Here is a 16,263-nt window from a genome sequence, read left to right as displayed (position 1 = left end):
TCAGCTTCTTGATATGCCACACCTGTCAGATGGATGGATTATCTTGGCAAAGGAGAAATGTTCACTAACAGGGATGTAAACAAACTTGTGCACAAAACTTGAGAGAAATAAGCTTTTTGTGTGCATGGATTTTTAAAAATTTATTTCAGCTCATGAAACATGGGACCAACACTTTACATGTTACATTTATGTTTTTGTTCAGTGTAGTATGCCGCCTCTGGAGCAAATTAGGGTTAAGTGCCTTGCTCAAGGGCATATCGACAGATCTTTCACCTTGCCGGCGACATTTCGCTTACTGCCCCAACACTCTAACCGCTAGGCTACCTGCCGCCTGTGAAACATATTGCTCCTGTGAAACGTATTGCTCCTGTGAAACGTATTGCTCCTGTGAAACTTATTGCTCCTGTGAAACATATTGCTCCTGTGAAACATATTGCTCCTGTGAAACGTATTGCTCCTGTGAAACGTATTGTTCCTGTGAAACGTATTGCTCCTGTGAAACATATTGCTCCTGTGAAACGTATTGCTCCTGTGAAACATATTGCTCCTGTGAAACGTATTGCTCCTGTGAAACGTATTGCTCCTGTGAAACATATTGCTCCTGTGAAACATATTGCTCCTGTGAAACGTATTGCTCCTGTGAAACGTATTGCTCCTGTGAAACGTATTGCTCCTGTGAAACGTATTGCTCCTGTGAAACGTATTGCTCCTGTGAAACGTATTGCTCCTGTGAAACGTATTGCTCCTGTGAAACGTATTGCTCCTGTGAAACTAAGGATATTTGTATGATGGATGAAAGTGTTAATGTTTGCTTCAAGTTCTGTGTCCTGTGTTTTTGTTCCAGGTCTATTGTAGCTTACCAGCCTGCTGGATCCAACACGCACACCTTCGATGCCACGGCCTTCTTCAAGTCAGTGGGTGTTTTCCTGGGCATCTTCAGTGGATCCTTCGCCATGGGAGCCATCACTGGAGTGTTCACTGCACTCATATCCTTTTACTGAAACATCACTACAGAACATAGCTGTCAAGAAATATCAAATATTTGGTTCTTTACTAGATCTAGTAACTAAAATCACTTAAAAAGGGTAGTCAAAATGCGCTGCCATCTTGTTTATTATGTTGGGAGGAAAGAGTCATGTTTTAAGTTATAGCTAGTCTGAAGAGGTCACTGCCCTCATATCCTGAAAGATTACCACCGCTTGTTTTTCTTTACATTTCTGAAAGATGATGGCTTTATTAACAGCGTGTTTAGTACACTGGCAACACTGTACTGGCAGTGTTCACTGTTCTGCTTCTCTAACTCCTCTGCCTCTACGTGACTAAGTTCACCAAGCTGCACTGCTTCCCCCTGCTGGAGACAGCCCTCTTCTTCCTCATGTCCTGGAGCACCTTCCTATTGGCCGAGGCCTGCGGGTTCACAGGTCGGGACCGGAGTGGAGGGGTCAAGAGGGGCTAGCTGCTCTGTATGCGTCCCAAATGGCACCCCATTCCCTATAAAGTGCATAAGGCTCTGGTCTAAAGTAGTGCACTATGTAGGGAATAGGGTGCCATTCTCTGGTCTAAAGTAGTGCACTATATAGGGAATAGGGTGCCATTCTCTGGTCTAAAGTAGTGCACTATATAGGGAATAGGGTGCCATTCTCTGGTCTAAAGTAGTGCACTATGTAGGGAATAGGGTGCCATTCTCTGGTCTAAAGTAGTGCACTATATAGGGAATAGGGTGCCATTCTCTGGTCTAAAGTAGTGCACTATATAGGGAATAGGGTGCCATTCTCTGGTCTAAAGTAGTGCACTATATAGGGAATAGGGTGCCATTCTCTGGTCTAAAGTAGTGCACTATGTAGGGAATAGGGTGCCATTCTCTGGTCTAAAGTAGTGCACTATGTAGGGAATAGGGTGCCATTCTCTGGTCTAAAGTAGTGCACTATATAGGGAATAGGGTGCCATTCTCTGGTCTAAAGTAGTGCACTATATAGGGAATAGGGTGCCATTCTCTGGTCTAAAGTAGTGCACTATATAGGGAATAGGGTGCCATTCTCTGGTCTAAAGTAGTGCACTATATAGGGAATAGGGTGCCATTCTCTGGTCTAAAGTAGTGCACTATATAGGGAATAGGGTGCCATTCTCTGGTCTAAAGTAGTGCACTATATAGGGAATAGGGTGCCATTCTCTGGTCTAAAGTAGTGCACTATGTAGGGAATAGGGTGCCATTCTCTGGTCTAAAGTAGTGCACTATATAGGGAATAGGGTGCCATTCTCTGGTCTAAAGTAGTGCACTATATAGGGAATAGGGTGCCATTCTCTGGTCTAAAGTAGTGCACTATATAGGGAATAGGGTGCCATTCTCTGGTCTAAAGTAGTGCACTATATAGGGAATAGGGTGTCATTCTCTGGTCTAAAGTAGTGCACTATATAGGGAATAGGGTGCCATTCTCTGGTCTAAAGTAGTGCACTATATAGGGAATAGGGTGCCATTCTCTGGTCTAAAGTAGTGCACTATATAGGGAATAGGGTGCCATTCTCTGGTCTAAAGTAGTGCACTATATAGGGAATAGGGTGCCATTCTCTGGTCTAAAGTAGTGCACTATATAGGGAATAGGGTGCCATTCTCTGGTCTAAAGTAGTGCACTATATAGGGAATAGGGTGCCATTCTCTGGTCTAAAGTAGTGCACTATATAGGGAATAGGGTGCCATTCTCTGGTCTAAAGTAGTGCACTATATAGGGAATAGGGTGTCATTCTCTGGTCTAAAGTAGTGCACTATATAGGGAATAGGGTGCCATTCTCTGGTCTAAAGTAGTGCACTATATAGGGAATAGGGTGCCATTCTCTGGTCTAAAGTAGTGCACTATATAGGGAATAGGGTGCCATTCTCTGGTCTAAAGTAGTGCACTATATAGGGAATAGGGTGCCATTCTCTGGTCTAAAGTAGTGCACTATATAGGGAATAGGGTGCCATTCTCTGGTCTAAAGTAGTGCACTATATAGGGAATAGGGTGCCATTCTCTGGTCTAAAGTAGTGCACTATATAGGGAATAGGGTGCCATTCTCTGGTCTAAAGTAGTGCACTATATAGGGAATAGGGTGCCATTCTCTGGTCTAAAGTAGTGCACTATATAGGGAATAGGGTGTCATTCTCTGGTCTAAAGTAGTGCACTATATAGGGAATAGGGTGCCATTCTCTGGTCTAAAGTAGTGCACTATATAGGGAATAGGGTGCCATTCTCTGGTCTAAAGTAGTGCACTATATAGGGAATAGGGTGCCATTCTCTGGTCTAAAGTAGTGCACTATATAGGGAATAGGGTGCCATTCTCTGGTCTAAAGTAGTGCACTATATAGGGAATAGGGTGCCATTCTCTGGTCTAAAGTAGTGCACTATATAGGGAATAGGGTGCCATTCTCTGGTCTAAAGTAGTGCACTATATAGGGAATAGGGTGCCATTCTCTGGTCTAAAGTAGTGCACTATATAGGGAATAGGGTGCCATTCTCTGGTCTAAAGTAGTGCACTATATAGGGAATAGGGTGCCATTCTCTGGTCTAAAGTAGTGCACTATATAGGGAATAGGGTGCCATTCTCTGGTCTAAAGTAGTGCACTATATAGGGAATAGGGTGCCATTCTCTGGTCTAAAGTAGTGCACTATATAGGGAATAGGGTGCCATTCTCTGGTCTAAAGTAGTGCACTATATAGGGAATAGGGTGCCATTCTCTGGTCTAAAGTAGTGCACTATATAGGGAATAGGGTGCCATTCTCTGGTCTAAAGTAGTGCACTATGTAGGGAATAGGGTGCCATTCTCTGGTCTAAAGTAGTGCACTATATAGGGAATAGGGTGCCATTCTCTGGTCTAAAGTAGTGCACTATATAGGGAATAGGGTGCCATTCTCTGGTCTAAAGTAGTGCACTATATAGGGAATAGGGTGCCATTCTCTGGTCTAAAGTAGTGCACTATATAGGGAATAGGGTGCCATTCTCTGGTCTAAAGTAGTGCACTATGTAGGGAATAGGGTGCCATTCTCTGGTCTAAAGTAGTGCACTATATAGGGAATAGGGTGCCATTCTCTGGTCTAAAGTAGTGCACTATATAGGGAATAGGGTGCCATTCTCTGGTCTAAAGTAGTGCACTATATAGGGAGTCATTAAAACTCGTTTTTCAAACACTCCACACATTGCTTGTTAACAACCATTAACAACTATAGTTTTGGCAAGTCAGTTAGGACATCTACTTGACACAAGTAATCTTTCCAACAATTGTTTACAGACAGATTATTTCACTTATAACTCACTGAATCACAATTCCAGTGGGTCAGAAGTTTACATACACGAAGTTGACTGTGCCTTTAAACAGCTTGGAAAATTCCAGGAAATGATGGCTTTAGAAGCTTCTGATAGGCTAATTGACATAATTTGAGTCAATTGGAGGTGTACCTGTGGATTTATTTCAAGGCCTACCTTCAACCTCATTGCCTCTTTACTTGACATCATGGGAAAATCAAAAGAAATCAGCCAAGACCTCAGAAAAAAGTCTGGTTCATCCTTGGGAGCAATTTCCAAACGCCTGAAGGTACCGCGTTCATCTGTACAAACAATAGTACGCAAGTATAAACACCATGGGACCACACAGCCGTCATACCGCTCAGGAAGGAGACGCGTTCTGTCTACTAGAGATGATCGTACTTTGGTGCGAAAAGTGCAAATCAATCCCAGAACAACAGCAAAGGACCTTGTGAAGATGCTGGAGGAAACAGGTACAAAAGTATCTATATCCACAGTAAAACGAGACCTATATCGACATAACCTGAAAGGCCGCTCAGCAAGGAAGAAGCCACTGCTCCAAAACCACCATAAAAAAGCCAGACTACGATTTGCAACTGCACATGGGGACAAAGATCGTACTTTTTGGAGAAATGTCCTCTGGTCTGATGAAACAAAAATTTAACTGTTTGGCCATAATGACCATCGTTATGTTTGGAGGAAAAAGGGGTTGCTTGCAAGCCGAAGAACACCATCCCAACCGTGAAGCACGGGGGTGGCAGCATCATGCTGTGGGGGTGCTTTGCTGCAGGTGGGACTGGTGCACTTCACAAAATTGATGGCATCATGAGGAAGGAAAATTATGTGGATATATTGAAGCAACATCTCAAGACATCAGTCAGGAAGTTAAAGCTTGGTCGCATATGGGTCTTCCAAATGGACAATGACCCCAAGCATACTTTCAATGTTGTGGCAAAATGGCTTAAGGACAACAAAGTCAAGGTATTGGAGTGGCCATCACAAAGCCCTGACCTCAATCCTATAGAAAATGTGTGGGCAGAACTGAAAAAGCGTGTGCGAGCAAGGAGGCCTACAAACCTGACTCGGTTACACCAGCTCTGTCAGGAGGAATGGGCCAAAATTCACGCAACTTATTGTGGGAAGCTTGTGGAAGGCTACCCGAAACGTTTGACCCAAGTTAAACAATTTTAAAGGCAATGCTACCAAATACTAATTGAGTGTATGTAAACTTCTGAGCCACTGGGAATGTGATGAAAGAAATAAAAAGCTTAAATAAATCATTCTCTCTACTATTATTCTGACATTTCACATTCTTAAAATAAAGTGGTGATCCTAACTGACCTAAGACAGGGAAGTTTTACAAGGATTAAATGTCAGGAATTGTGAAGAACTGAGTTTAAATGTATTTGGCTAAGGTGTATGTAAACTTCCGACTTCAACTGTAGCAAAACAATAAGAGGATTATAGATGCAGCATAGGGAGGCAGGTAGCCTAGCAGTTGAGAGCGTTGGCCCAGTAACTGAAAAGTCGCTGGTTCAAATCCCGAGCAGACTAGGTGAAAAATCTGCGATATGCCCTTGAGCAAGGCACTTAACCGTAATTGCTCCTGTAAATTACTCTGGATAAGAGTGTCTGCTAAGTGACTAAAATGTCAAATGAATATGCATACATTTTTTATTTTATTTTATTTAACTAGGCGAGTCAGTTAAGAACACATTCTTATTTACATTGACGGCCTACCAAAAGACAAAAGGCCTCCTGCGGGGACAGGGGCTGGGATTAAAAATAAAATACAAATCTAGGACAAAACACACATCACGACAATAGAGACACCCGAACACTACATAAAGAGAGACCTAAGACAACAACATAGCATGGTAGCAACACCACATGGCAGCAGCACAACATGGTAGCAGCACAAGACATGGTAAAAACATTATTGGGCAACAGACAACAGCACAAAGGGCAAGAAGGTAGAGACAACAATACATCACGCGAAGCAGCCATAACTGTCAGTAAGAGTGTCCATGATGGAGTCTTTGAATGAAGAGATGGAGATAAAACTGGCAGCAGCTACTCTTCCTGGGGTTTATTATGGATCCCCATTAGTTCCTGCCAAGGCAGCAGCTACTCTTCCTGGGGTTTATTATGGATCCCCATTAGTTCCTGCCAAGGCAGCAGCTACTCTTCCTGGGGTTTATTATGGATCCCCATTAGTTCCTGCCAAGGCAGCAGCTACTCTTCCTGGGGTTTATTATGGATCCCCATTAGTTCCTGCCAAGGCAGCAGCTACTCTTCCTGTGGTTTATTATGGATCCCCATTAGTTCCTGCCAAGGCAGCAGCTACTCTTCCTGGGGTTTATTATGGATCCCCATTAGTTCCTGCCAAGGCAGCAGCTACTCTTCCTGAGGTTTATTATGGATCCCCATTAGTTCCTGCCAAGGCAGCAGCTACTCTTCCTGGGGTTTATTATGGATCCCCATTACTTCCTGCCAAGGCAGCAGCTACTCTTCCTGGGGTTTATTATGGATCCCCATTAGTTCCTGCCAAGGCAGCAGCTACTCTTCCTGGGGTTTATTATGGATCCCCATTAGTTCCTGCCAAGGCAGCAGCTACTCTTCCTGGGGTTTATTATGGATCCCCATTAGTTCCTGCCAAGGCAGCAGCTACTCTTCCTGGGGTTTATTATGGCTCCCCATTAGTTCCTGCCAAGGCAGCAGCTACTCTTCCTGGGGTTTATTATGGCTCCCCATTAGTTCCTGCCAAGGCAGCAGCTACTCTTCCTGGGGTTTATTATGGATCCCCATTAGTTCCTGCCAAGGCAGCAGCTACTCTTCCTGGGGTTTATTATGGATCCCCATTAGTTCCTGCCAAGGCAGCAGCTACTCTTCCTGGGGTTTATTATGGATCCCCATTAGTTCCTGCCAAGGCAGCAGCTACTCTTCCTGGGGTTTATTATGGATCCCCATTAGTTCCTGTCAAGGCAGCGGCTACTCTTCCTGGGGTTTATTATGGCTCCCCATTAGTTCCTGCCAAGGCAGCAGCTACTCTTCCTGGGGTCCAGAAAAATTCAGGCAGTTATTCAATTTTAAAAACAATACAACACATTCATAACAGATTTCACAAGACATTAAGTGTGTGCCCTGAGGCCTCTACTCCACTACCACATATCTACAACACAAAATCCATGTGTACGTGTGTATAGTAAGTTGTATGCATGTGTCTATGTTTGTGTTGCTTCACAGTCTCCTCTGTTCCATAATGTGTATTTTTATCTGTTTTTTAAATCTAATTTTACTGCTGACATGACTTACTTGATGTGGAATAGAGTTCCATGTAGTCATGGCTCTATGTAGTACTGTGCGCCTCCCATAGTCTGTTCTGGACTTGGGGACTGTGAAGAGACCTCTGGTGGCATGTCATTTGACATTTGACATTTTAGTCATTTAGCAGACGCTCTTATCCAGAGCGACTTACAGGAGCAATTAGGGTTAAGTGCCTTGCTCAAGGGCACAACGACAGATTTTTCACCTAGTCGGCTCGGGGATTAGAACCAGCGACCTTTCGGTTACTGGCACAACGCTCTTAACCAACTAAGCTACCTGTCTGAGCTGTGTGCCAGTAGTTCAAACAGACAGCTCGGTGCATTCAACATGTCAATACCTCTCACAAATACTAGTAGTGATGAAGTCAATCTCTCATCCACTTTGAGCCAGGAGAGATTGACATGCATATTATTAATGTTAGTGCTCTGTGTACATCTAAAGGCCAGCAGTGCTGCCCTGTTCTGAGCCAATTGCAATTTTCCTAAATTCCTCTTTGTGGCACCTGACCACATGACTGAACAGTAGTCCAGGTGCGACAAAACTAGAGCCTGTAGGACCTGCCTTGTTGATAATGTTGTTAAGAAGGTAGAGCAGCGCTTTATTATAGACTGACTTCTCCCCATCTAAGCTACTGTTGTATCAATATGTTTTGACCATGACAGTTTACAATCCAGGGTTACTCCAAGCAGTTTAGTCAATTCAACTTGCTCAATTTCCACATTACTCATTACAATATTTAGTTGATGTTTAGGGTTTAGTGAATGATTTATCCCCAAAACAATGTTTTTAGTTTTTTAAATATTTAGGACTGGCCACCCATTCTGAAACTAACTGCAGCTCATTCAAATTATGGAAGACAAGCATTGTAATTTTGAATTCCGTAAAGTTAGTGTGGAAGAGGTGATACAATTATTGTTGTCTATCAACAATGACAAGCCACCGGGGTCTGACAACTTGGATGGAAAATTACTGAGGATGATACCGGTCGATATTGCCACTACTATTTGCCATATTTTCAATCTATGCCTACTAGAAAGTGTGTGCCCTCAGGCCTGGAGGGAAGCAAAAGTCATTCCGCTACCTAAGAATAGTAAAGCCCCCTTTACTGGCTCAAATAGCCGACCAATCAGTCTGTTACCAACCCTTAGTAAACTTTTGGAAAAAATTGTGCATCATTAAAGTAATTGCCATTATCAGTGGTGAATGAGCCATCTGATTCAATGAATGATGGAGCTGAGTTTGCCTTTTTGCCCAAAATTTCATTTAAGGTGCTTCAAAGCTTTTTACTATCATTCTTTGTCATTTATCTTTGTTTCATAGTGTAGTTTCTTCTTCTTTTTGTTTAGTTTAGTTTAGTCACATGATTTCTCAATTTGCAGTACATTTGCCAATCAGTTGTGCAGCCAGACGATTTGGCAATTCCTTTTGCCTCATCCCTCTCAACCACACAATTGTTCAATTCCTCATCAATCCATGGAGATTTAAATTGTTAGTCATTTTCTTAATGGGGTGCTTATTAGTAACTGGAATAAGCAATTTGTGTCCCAAATGGCACCCAATTCCCTTTATAGTGCACTACTTTTGACCAGAGGGGACAATTTGGGAAGCAGACTGTGTATCCTCAGGTGTGCTATGCTTAGACCTTTCTATCTCTGTGTGTTCTGTCCCAGGTGTCGTGGCGGTGCTATTCTGTGGGATAACTCAGGCCCACTACACCTACAGCAACCTGTCTGAGGAGTCCACCAAGCGCACCAAGCAGGTAACACCCTACATACTACACCCTAACACTCCAGCCCTAACCCTTACAACTAATCCTACATACTACACCCTAACTCTCCATCCTCTCCTGGTTGTTATGCTAGCTGTAAAGGGCCACCTACACTGGGGCCAGATGGTTCAATTGTGAGAAATGTCTCAGTCCCTGGAGCAAAAACGTTGTGCTATCCGGGAGCACGAGTACAGGACATCAATAAGCTGCTCCCAAACATTTTAAACCAGCATCAGGAAATTGAGTCTATCATAGTGGGATTCAATGACATTATGAAGGGCAGCTCAGAACAGGAACTGATTAGGTCACTACTTGACACCATCAAACGGACAATCATATCTGGCCCTCTGCCCTCCCTAAATCGTGGCATTGAACGGTCCAGCAGACTTTTAGCCCTCCATAACTGGCTACGAGACTATTGCAGCTCTGTGGGTGTAACATTTATTGACAATTTTGATATCTTCTGGAAACAAAGCTCGCATTATAAGGAGGATGGGATCCACCCAAATAATTTGGGTTCCTGGTTCCTTTCACAGCATTATAAGGCTGCGTTGAGACAATGACTTATAAATGACCCAAGTCCAGCTCATTTAATCCCTACCTTTGTGTCGCTGAGTTGTCATAATGCTTCAGCAAATACACATTATCCCAGGGGCGTTGGAAGACACAATGTAAGTAACCTAATTTATGTCCCTCTTACTGCCCTGAATGCCTCTGCTGATCCTGCAGCTATTGTATGCAGTAATCATGTGCCTATGAACCAGAGATATACTGTTAGGAAGTCCACTGTGTGCAGCTCACCCTGCACTAACATAAATAACCTGAGCATGTCTACCTCTGCTAAACTTCCCAGGAAAGCAATAAAAAACAATCAAGCATCTCAGAAAAGTGCTAAAAATAGCCCACGTTAACATATGTAGCTTAAGAAACAAGGTTCATGAAATCAATAATTTCCTAGTAACAGATGACATTCATATTCTGACAATCTCTGAAACTCACTTAGATAATACCTTTGATGATAAAGTGGTAGCAATACATGGTTATAAGATCTACAGAAAATACTGAAATGCCAAAGGTGGAGGTGTGGCTGTTTTTATATTCAGAACCACATTCCTTTAAAGCTAAGAGAGGATCTCATGTTAAATACTGTTGAAGTAATATGGCTACAGGTTCATCTGCCTCACCTAAAGCCCATTCTGGTGGGAAGCTTCTATAGACCACCAAGTGCTAACAGTCAGTATCTGGATAATGTGTGAAATGCTTGATAATGTATGTGATATCAATAGAGATTTATATTTTCCGGGTGATTTAAATATTTTTACATGCGTGATTCAGAAATTAGGGAAAGGTATTTTTTATTCAAGAAGAAGGGATTAACTTTTTCAATGCTAGTTAAGGATACTATAGTTATCACGTTTCACATTGGATTTATTAACTACAAAAAAGTAAGATGTGTTTTTCTTTTAATTCTGTTGCCACTGCGCACACACAAGCTTGTTAGCTAGTTAGCTAGCTCTGGTCTAGATCTCAAACTCTAGGCGGCATTGTGTGTAATGTAATGGAACTGAGAGTCATGACCAAGGGCTAGCTCTGGTCCAATGTTAGTTAAGCCAACTCTTTGAAGTTCAAAGACATTCAAAGTTCCTTCATAGAAGCTCTTCTGTGGGCCCTAATACGCCCCAGTGGCAGAGGGGGACTGCCAACCTAGGGGTACGCCCCAGAGGGGGACTGCCAACCTAGGGGTACGCCCCAGTGGCAGAGGGGGACTGCCAACCTAGGGGTACGCCCCAGTGGCAGAGGGGGACTGCCAGCCTAGGGGTACGCCCCAGTGGCAGAGGGGGACTGCCAACCTAGGGGTACGCCCCAGTGGCAGAGGGGGACTGCCAACCTAGGGGTACGCCCCAGTGGCAGAGGGGGACTGCCAACCTAGGGGTACGCCCCAGTGGCAGAGGGGGACTGCCAACCTAGGGGTACGCCCCAGTGGCAGAGGGGGACTGCCAACCTAGGGGTACGCCCCAGTGGCAGAGGGGGACTGCCAACCTAGGGGTACGCCCCAGCGGCAGAGAGGGACTGCCAACCTAGGGGTACGCCCCAGAGGGGGACTGCCAACCTAGGGGTACGCCCCAGTGGCAGAGGGGGACTGCCAACCTAGGGGTACGCCCCAGTGGCAGAGGGGGACTGCCAACCTAGGGGTACGCCCCAGTGGCAGAGGGGGACTGCCAACCTAGGGGTACGCCCCAGTGGCAGAGGGGGACTGCCAACCTAGGGGTACGCCCCAGTGGCAGAGAGGGACTGCCAACCTAGGGGTACGCGGCAGAGAGGGACTGCCAACCTAGGGGTACGCCCCAGTGGCAGAGGGGGACTGCCAACCTAGGGGTACGCCCCAGTGGCAGAGGGGGACTGCCAACCTAGGGGTACGCCCCAGTGGCAGAGGGGGACTGCCAACCTAGGGGTACGCCCCAGTGGCAGAGGGGGACTGCCAACCTAGGGGTACGCCCCAGTGGCAGAGGGGGACTGCCAACCTAGGGGTACGCCCCAGTGGCAGAGGGGGACTGCCAACCTAGGGGTACGCCCCAGTGGCAGAGGGGGACTGCCAACCTAGGGGTACGCCCCAGTGGCAGAGGGGGACTGCCAACCTAGGGGTACGCCCCAGTGGCAGAGAGGGACTGCCAACCTAGGGGTACGCCCCAGAGGGGGACTGCCTACCTAGGGGTACGCCCCAGTGGCAGAGAGGGACTGCCAACCTAGGGGTACGCCCCAGTGGCAGAGGGGGACTGCCAACCTAGGGGTACGCCCCAGTGGCAGAGGGGGACTGCCAACCTAGGGGTACTTTTGGACAGAGGGAAGGCTTTCTCCACTGTTAAGGTCTATCTAGTCGCTATTTCTGCTTGTCATATAGGCTTTGACGATAACACGGTGGGAAAACACGCCTCCTTATGTTGTTTCATGAAGGGGGCGCGTCGCTTACCTCCAGTTCCCAAGCCTTAAGGTCCCATCATGGGATTTGTCTATTGTGCTTCAGGCTATTTCATTGCTTGTGAATTTCCACCCGCCGCCTTTCTCTTCTATGGAAGCGGAGCATCTCCACCGTTTGTGCGTTGAGCATATACTTGGATAGGATGAGAGCTTTGCACAAGAGCGACCAACTCTTTGTGTTCTGGGCGCCTCCCTACAAGGCCTCAGGCCCCTTTTCTCATCAACGGTTATCATATTGGATTGTGGAAGCTATCATACTGGCCTATAACAGCAAGGGGTTACAGCCAGGGCTCACTCCCCCAGAGGTATGGCTACATCTTAGGCTCTGTTTAAGGGCTTCTCCTTGCAGGAGATTTGCGATGCGGCTTGTTGGGCGTCCCGTCATACCTTGATGAGGTTCTACGGACCAGACGTCACTGCGCCTTCATTGGTGCATACTGTCCTCTGTGTCAGGGCCTCTGAGGGTGGGACTAGCTGGCTTCGAAGGGCATTTTTTTAACGGGAGTTGGCCATATCCCACAGTGAGATGTCGAAACAAATAATTGAAAGAGAATTTAAGGTTATTTGCTTAACCCCGGTTCTCTGATATTATGAGTGAGCCATCTTACCACATTCCCCTACTCGCAAGAGTGTGAGGAAGTTCTACATTTCTGTTTCCTAGGCCCGGTTTTGACTGACTGGCATCCTTTAAAGCTACCTGGTTGAGGAGAGAGCTCAGTATTTAAAAGGGATTCAACATGAAGCCTTCTCAGCTTTGTGGACTAGGATGTGGGTATGTAATGAATTCATCTCTCTGTGTTTCAGCTGTTTGAGGTCCTTCACTTCCTAGCAGAGAACTTCATCTTCTCCTACATGGGCCTGGCTCTGTTCACCTTCCAGAACCACGTCTTCAGCCCCATCTTCATCGTCGGGGCCTTTGTATCCTTCAACAGTGACTACACTATTACTCCAGCTTCTCCATGTTTCCCTGCTACTTCCTCAAGGTAACAGAGAGCTGGTTTACACACAGCGCTGAAGCAGATAATGCAATAGCCAGATATTGTGGAAGTATCAGGGAAGGATTGAGGAGCAGTTGGTTGTGATGTCCAATACCTTTTACACTGATACACCTCTGACACAACCAGTGCAACTGCTCCTCAAGCCTTCCCTGATACTTCCACAATATCTGGCTATTGCATTATTTGCTTCATGTGTTGATAAATTGCCGTTGTTACTGTTTGGATCAGAGTGGTTCTAATCTGCCTGGTTAGCCAGTGTTCAGTCCCCTCCTCCTGACTAGGCTCCAGCTGTATTTAGCCATTCAGCCTGACCTCCTCCTGACTAGGCTCCAGCTGTATTTAGCCATTCAGCCTGACCTCCTGACTAGGCTCCAGCTGTATTTAGCCATTCAGCCTGACCTCCTCCTGACTAGGCTCCAGCTGTATTTAGCCATTCAGCCTGACCTCCTGACTAGGCTCCAGCTGTATTTAGCCATTCAGCCTGACCTCCTCCTGACTAGGCTCCAGCTGTATTTAGCCATTCAGCCTGACCTCCTCCTGACTAGGCTCCAGCTGTATTTAGCCATTCAGCCTGACCTCCTCCTGATTAGGCTTCAGCTGTATTTAGCCATTCAGCCTGACCTCCTCCTGACTAGGCTCCAGCTGTATTTAGCCATTCAGCCTGACCTCCTCCTGACTAGGCTCCAGCTGTATTTAGCCATTCAGCCTGACCTCCTCCTGACTAGGCTCCAGCTGTATTTAGCCATTCAGCCTGACCTCCTCCTGACTAGGCTCCAGCTGTATTTAGCCATTCAGCCTGACCTCCTCCTGACTAGGCTTCAGCTGTATTTAGCCATTCAGCCTGACCTCCTCCTGACTAGGCTCCAGCTGTATTTAGCCATTCAGCCTGACCTCCTCCTGACTAGGCTCCAGCTGTATTTAGACATTCAGCCTGACCTCCTCCTGACTAGGCTCCAGCTGTATTTAGCCATTCAGCCTGACCTCCTCCTGACTAGGCTCCAGCTGTATTTAGCCATTCAGCCTGACCTCCTCCTGACTAGGCTTCAGCTGTATTTAGCCATTCAGCCTGACCTCCTCCTGACTAGGCTCCAGCTGTATTTAGCCATTCAGCCTGACCTCCTCCTGACTAGGCTCCAGCTGTATTTAGCCATTCAGCCTGACCTCCTCCTGATTAGGCTTCAGCTGTATTTAGCCATTCAGCCTGACCTCCTCCTGACTAGGCTCCAGCTGTATTTAGCCATTCAGCCTGACCTCCTCCTGACTAGGCTCCAGCTGTATTTAGCCATTCAGCCTGACCTCCTCCTGACTAGGCTCCAGCTGTATTTAGCCATTCAGCCTGACCTCCTGACTAGGCTCCAGCTGTATTTAGCCATTCAGCCTGACCTCCTCCTGACTAGGCTCCAGCTGTATTTAGCCATTCAGCCTGACCTCCTGACTAGGCTCCAGCTGTATTTAGCCATTCAGCCTGACCTCCTCCTGACTAGGCTCCAGCTGTATTTAGCCATTCAGCCTGACCTCCTCCTGACTAGGCTCCAGCTGTATTTAGCCATTCAGCCTGACCTCCTCCTGATTAGGCTTCAGCTGTATTTAGCCATTCAGCCTGACCTCCTCCTGACTAGGCTCCAGCTGTATTTAGCCATTCAGCCTGACCTCCTCCTGACTAGGCTCCAGCTGTATTTAGCCATTCAGCCTGACCTCCTCCTGACTAGGCTCCAGCTGTATTTAGCCATTCAGCCTGACCTCCTCCTGACTAGGCTCCAGCTGTATTTAGCCATTCAGCCTGACCTCCTCCTGACTAGGCTTCAGCTGTATTTAGCCATTCAGCCTGACCTCCTCCTGACTAGGCTCCAGCTGTATTTAGCCATTCAGCCTGACCTCCTCCTGACTAGGCTCCAGCTGTATTTAGCCATTCAGCCTGACCTCCTCCTGACTAGGCTCCAGCTGTATTTAGCCATTCAGCCTGACCTCCTCCTGACTAGGCTCCAGCTGTATTTAGCCATTCAGCCTGACCTCCTCCTGACTAGGCTCCAGCTGTATTTAGCCATTCAGCCTGACCTCCTCCTGACTAGGCTTCAGCTGTATTTAGCCATTCAGCCTGACCTCCTCCTGACTAGGCTCCAGCTGTATTTAGCCATTCAGCCTGACCTCCTCCTGACTAGGCTCCAGCTGTATTTAGCCATTCAGCCTGACCTCCTCCTGATTAGGCTTCAGCTGTATTTAGCCATTCAGCCTGACCTCCTCCTGACTAGGCTCCAGCTGTATTTAGCCATTCAGCCTGACCTCCTCCTGACTAGGCTCCAGCTGTATTTAGCCATTCAGCCTGACCTCCTCCTGACTAGGCTCCAGCTGTATTTAGCCATTCAGCCTGACCTCCTGACTAGGCTCCAGCTGTATTTAGCCATTCAGCCTGACCTCCTCCTGACTAGGCTCCAGCTGTATTTAGCCATTCAGCCTGACCTCCTGACTAGGCTCCAGCTGTATTTAGCCATTCAGCCTGACCTCCTCCTGACTAGGCTCCAGCTGTATTTAGCCAATTCAGCCTGACCTCCTCCTGACTAGGCTCCAGCTGTATTTAGCCATTCAGCCTGACCTCCTCCTGACTAGGCTCCAGCTGTATTTAGCCATTCAGCCTGACTCCTCCTGACTAGGCTCCAGCTGTATTTAGCCATTCAGCCTGACCTCCTCCTGACTAGGCTCCAGCTGTATTTAGCCATTCAGCCTGACCTCTCCTGACTAGGCTCCAGCTGTATTTAGCCATTCAGCCTGACCTCCTCCTGACTAGGCTCAGCTGTATTTAGCCATTCAGCCTGACCTCCTCTGACTAGGCTCCAGCTGTATTTAGCCATTCAGCCTGACCTCCTCTGACTAGGCTCCAGCTGTATTTAGCCATTCAGCCTGACCTCCTCCTGACTAGGCTTC

At 46.6% G+C, this 16,263-nt stretch overlaps 1 protein-coding gene across 1 annotated transcript in view; it reads left to right on the top strand.

Annotated features, from left to right (window-relative positions):
- Window positions 1–13,329, top strand: part of slc9a7 (solute carrier family 9 member 7) — a gene marked incomplete at both ends in the record, with an annotated part of 42,817 nt that extends 29,488 nt beyond the window's left edge. The window contains 4 exons of the mRNA XM_084200175.1: window positions 845–986; window positions 1,316–1,421; window positions 9,273–9,361; window positions 13,151–13,329. Of these exons, the coding sequence (XP_084056301.1) occupies window positions 845–986; window positions 1,316–1,421; window positions 9,273–9,361; window positions 13,151–13,329 (516 nt within the window). The remainder of the gene's footprint in view (window positions 1–844; window positions 987–1,315; window positions 1,422–9,272; window positions 9,362–13,150) is intronic.
- Between the last annotated feature and the right edge of the window lie 2,934 nt (window positions 13,330–16,263).

The sequence above is a fragment of the Coregonus lavaretus genome (genome assembly GCF_964263955.1).
Source record: "Coregonus lavaretus genome assembly, contig: HAP1_SCAFFOLD_1272, whole genome shotgun sequence".
NCBI lineage: Eukaryota > Metazoa > Chordata > Actinopteri > Salmoniformes > Salmonidae > Coregonus > Coregonus lavaretus.
Note: the sequence above shows the minus strand (reverse complement) of the source record. Positions and strands in the feature narration are given on the sequence as shown.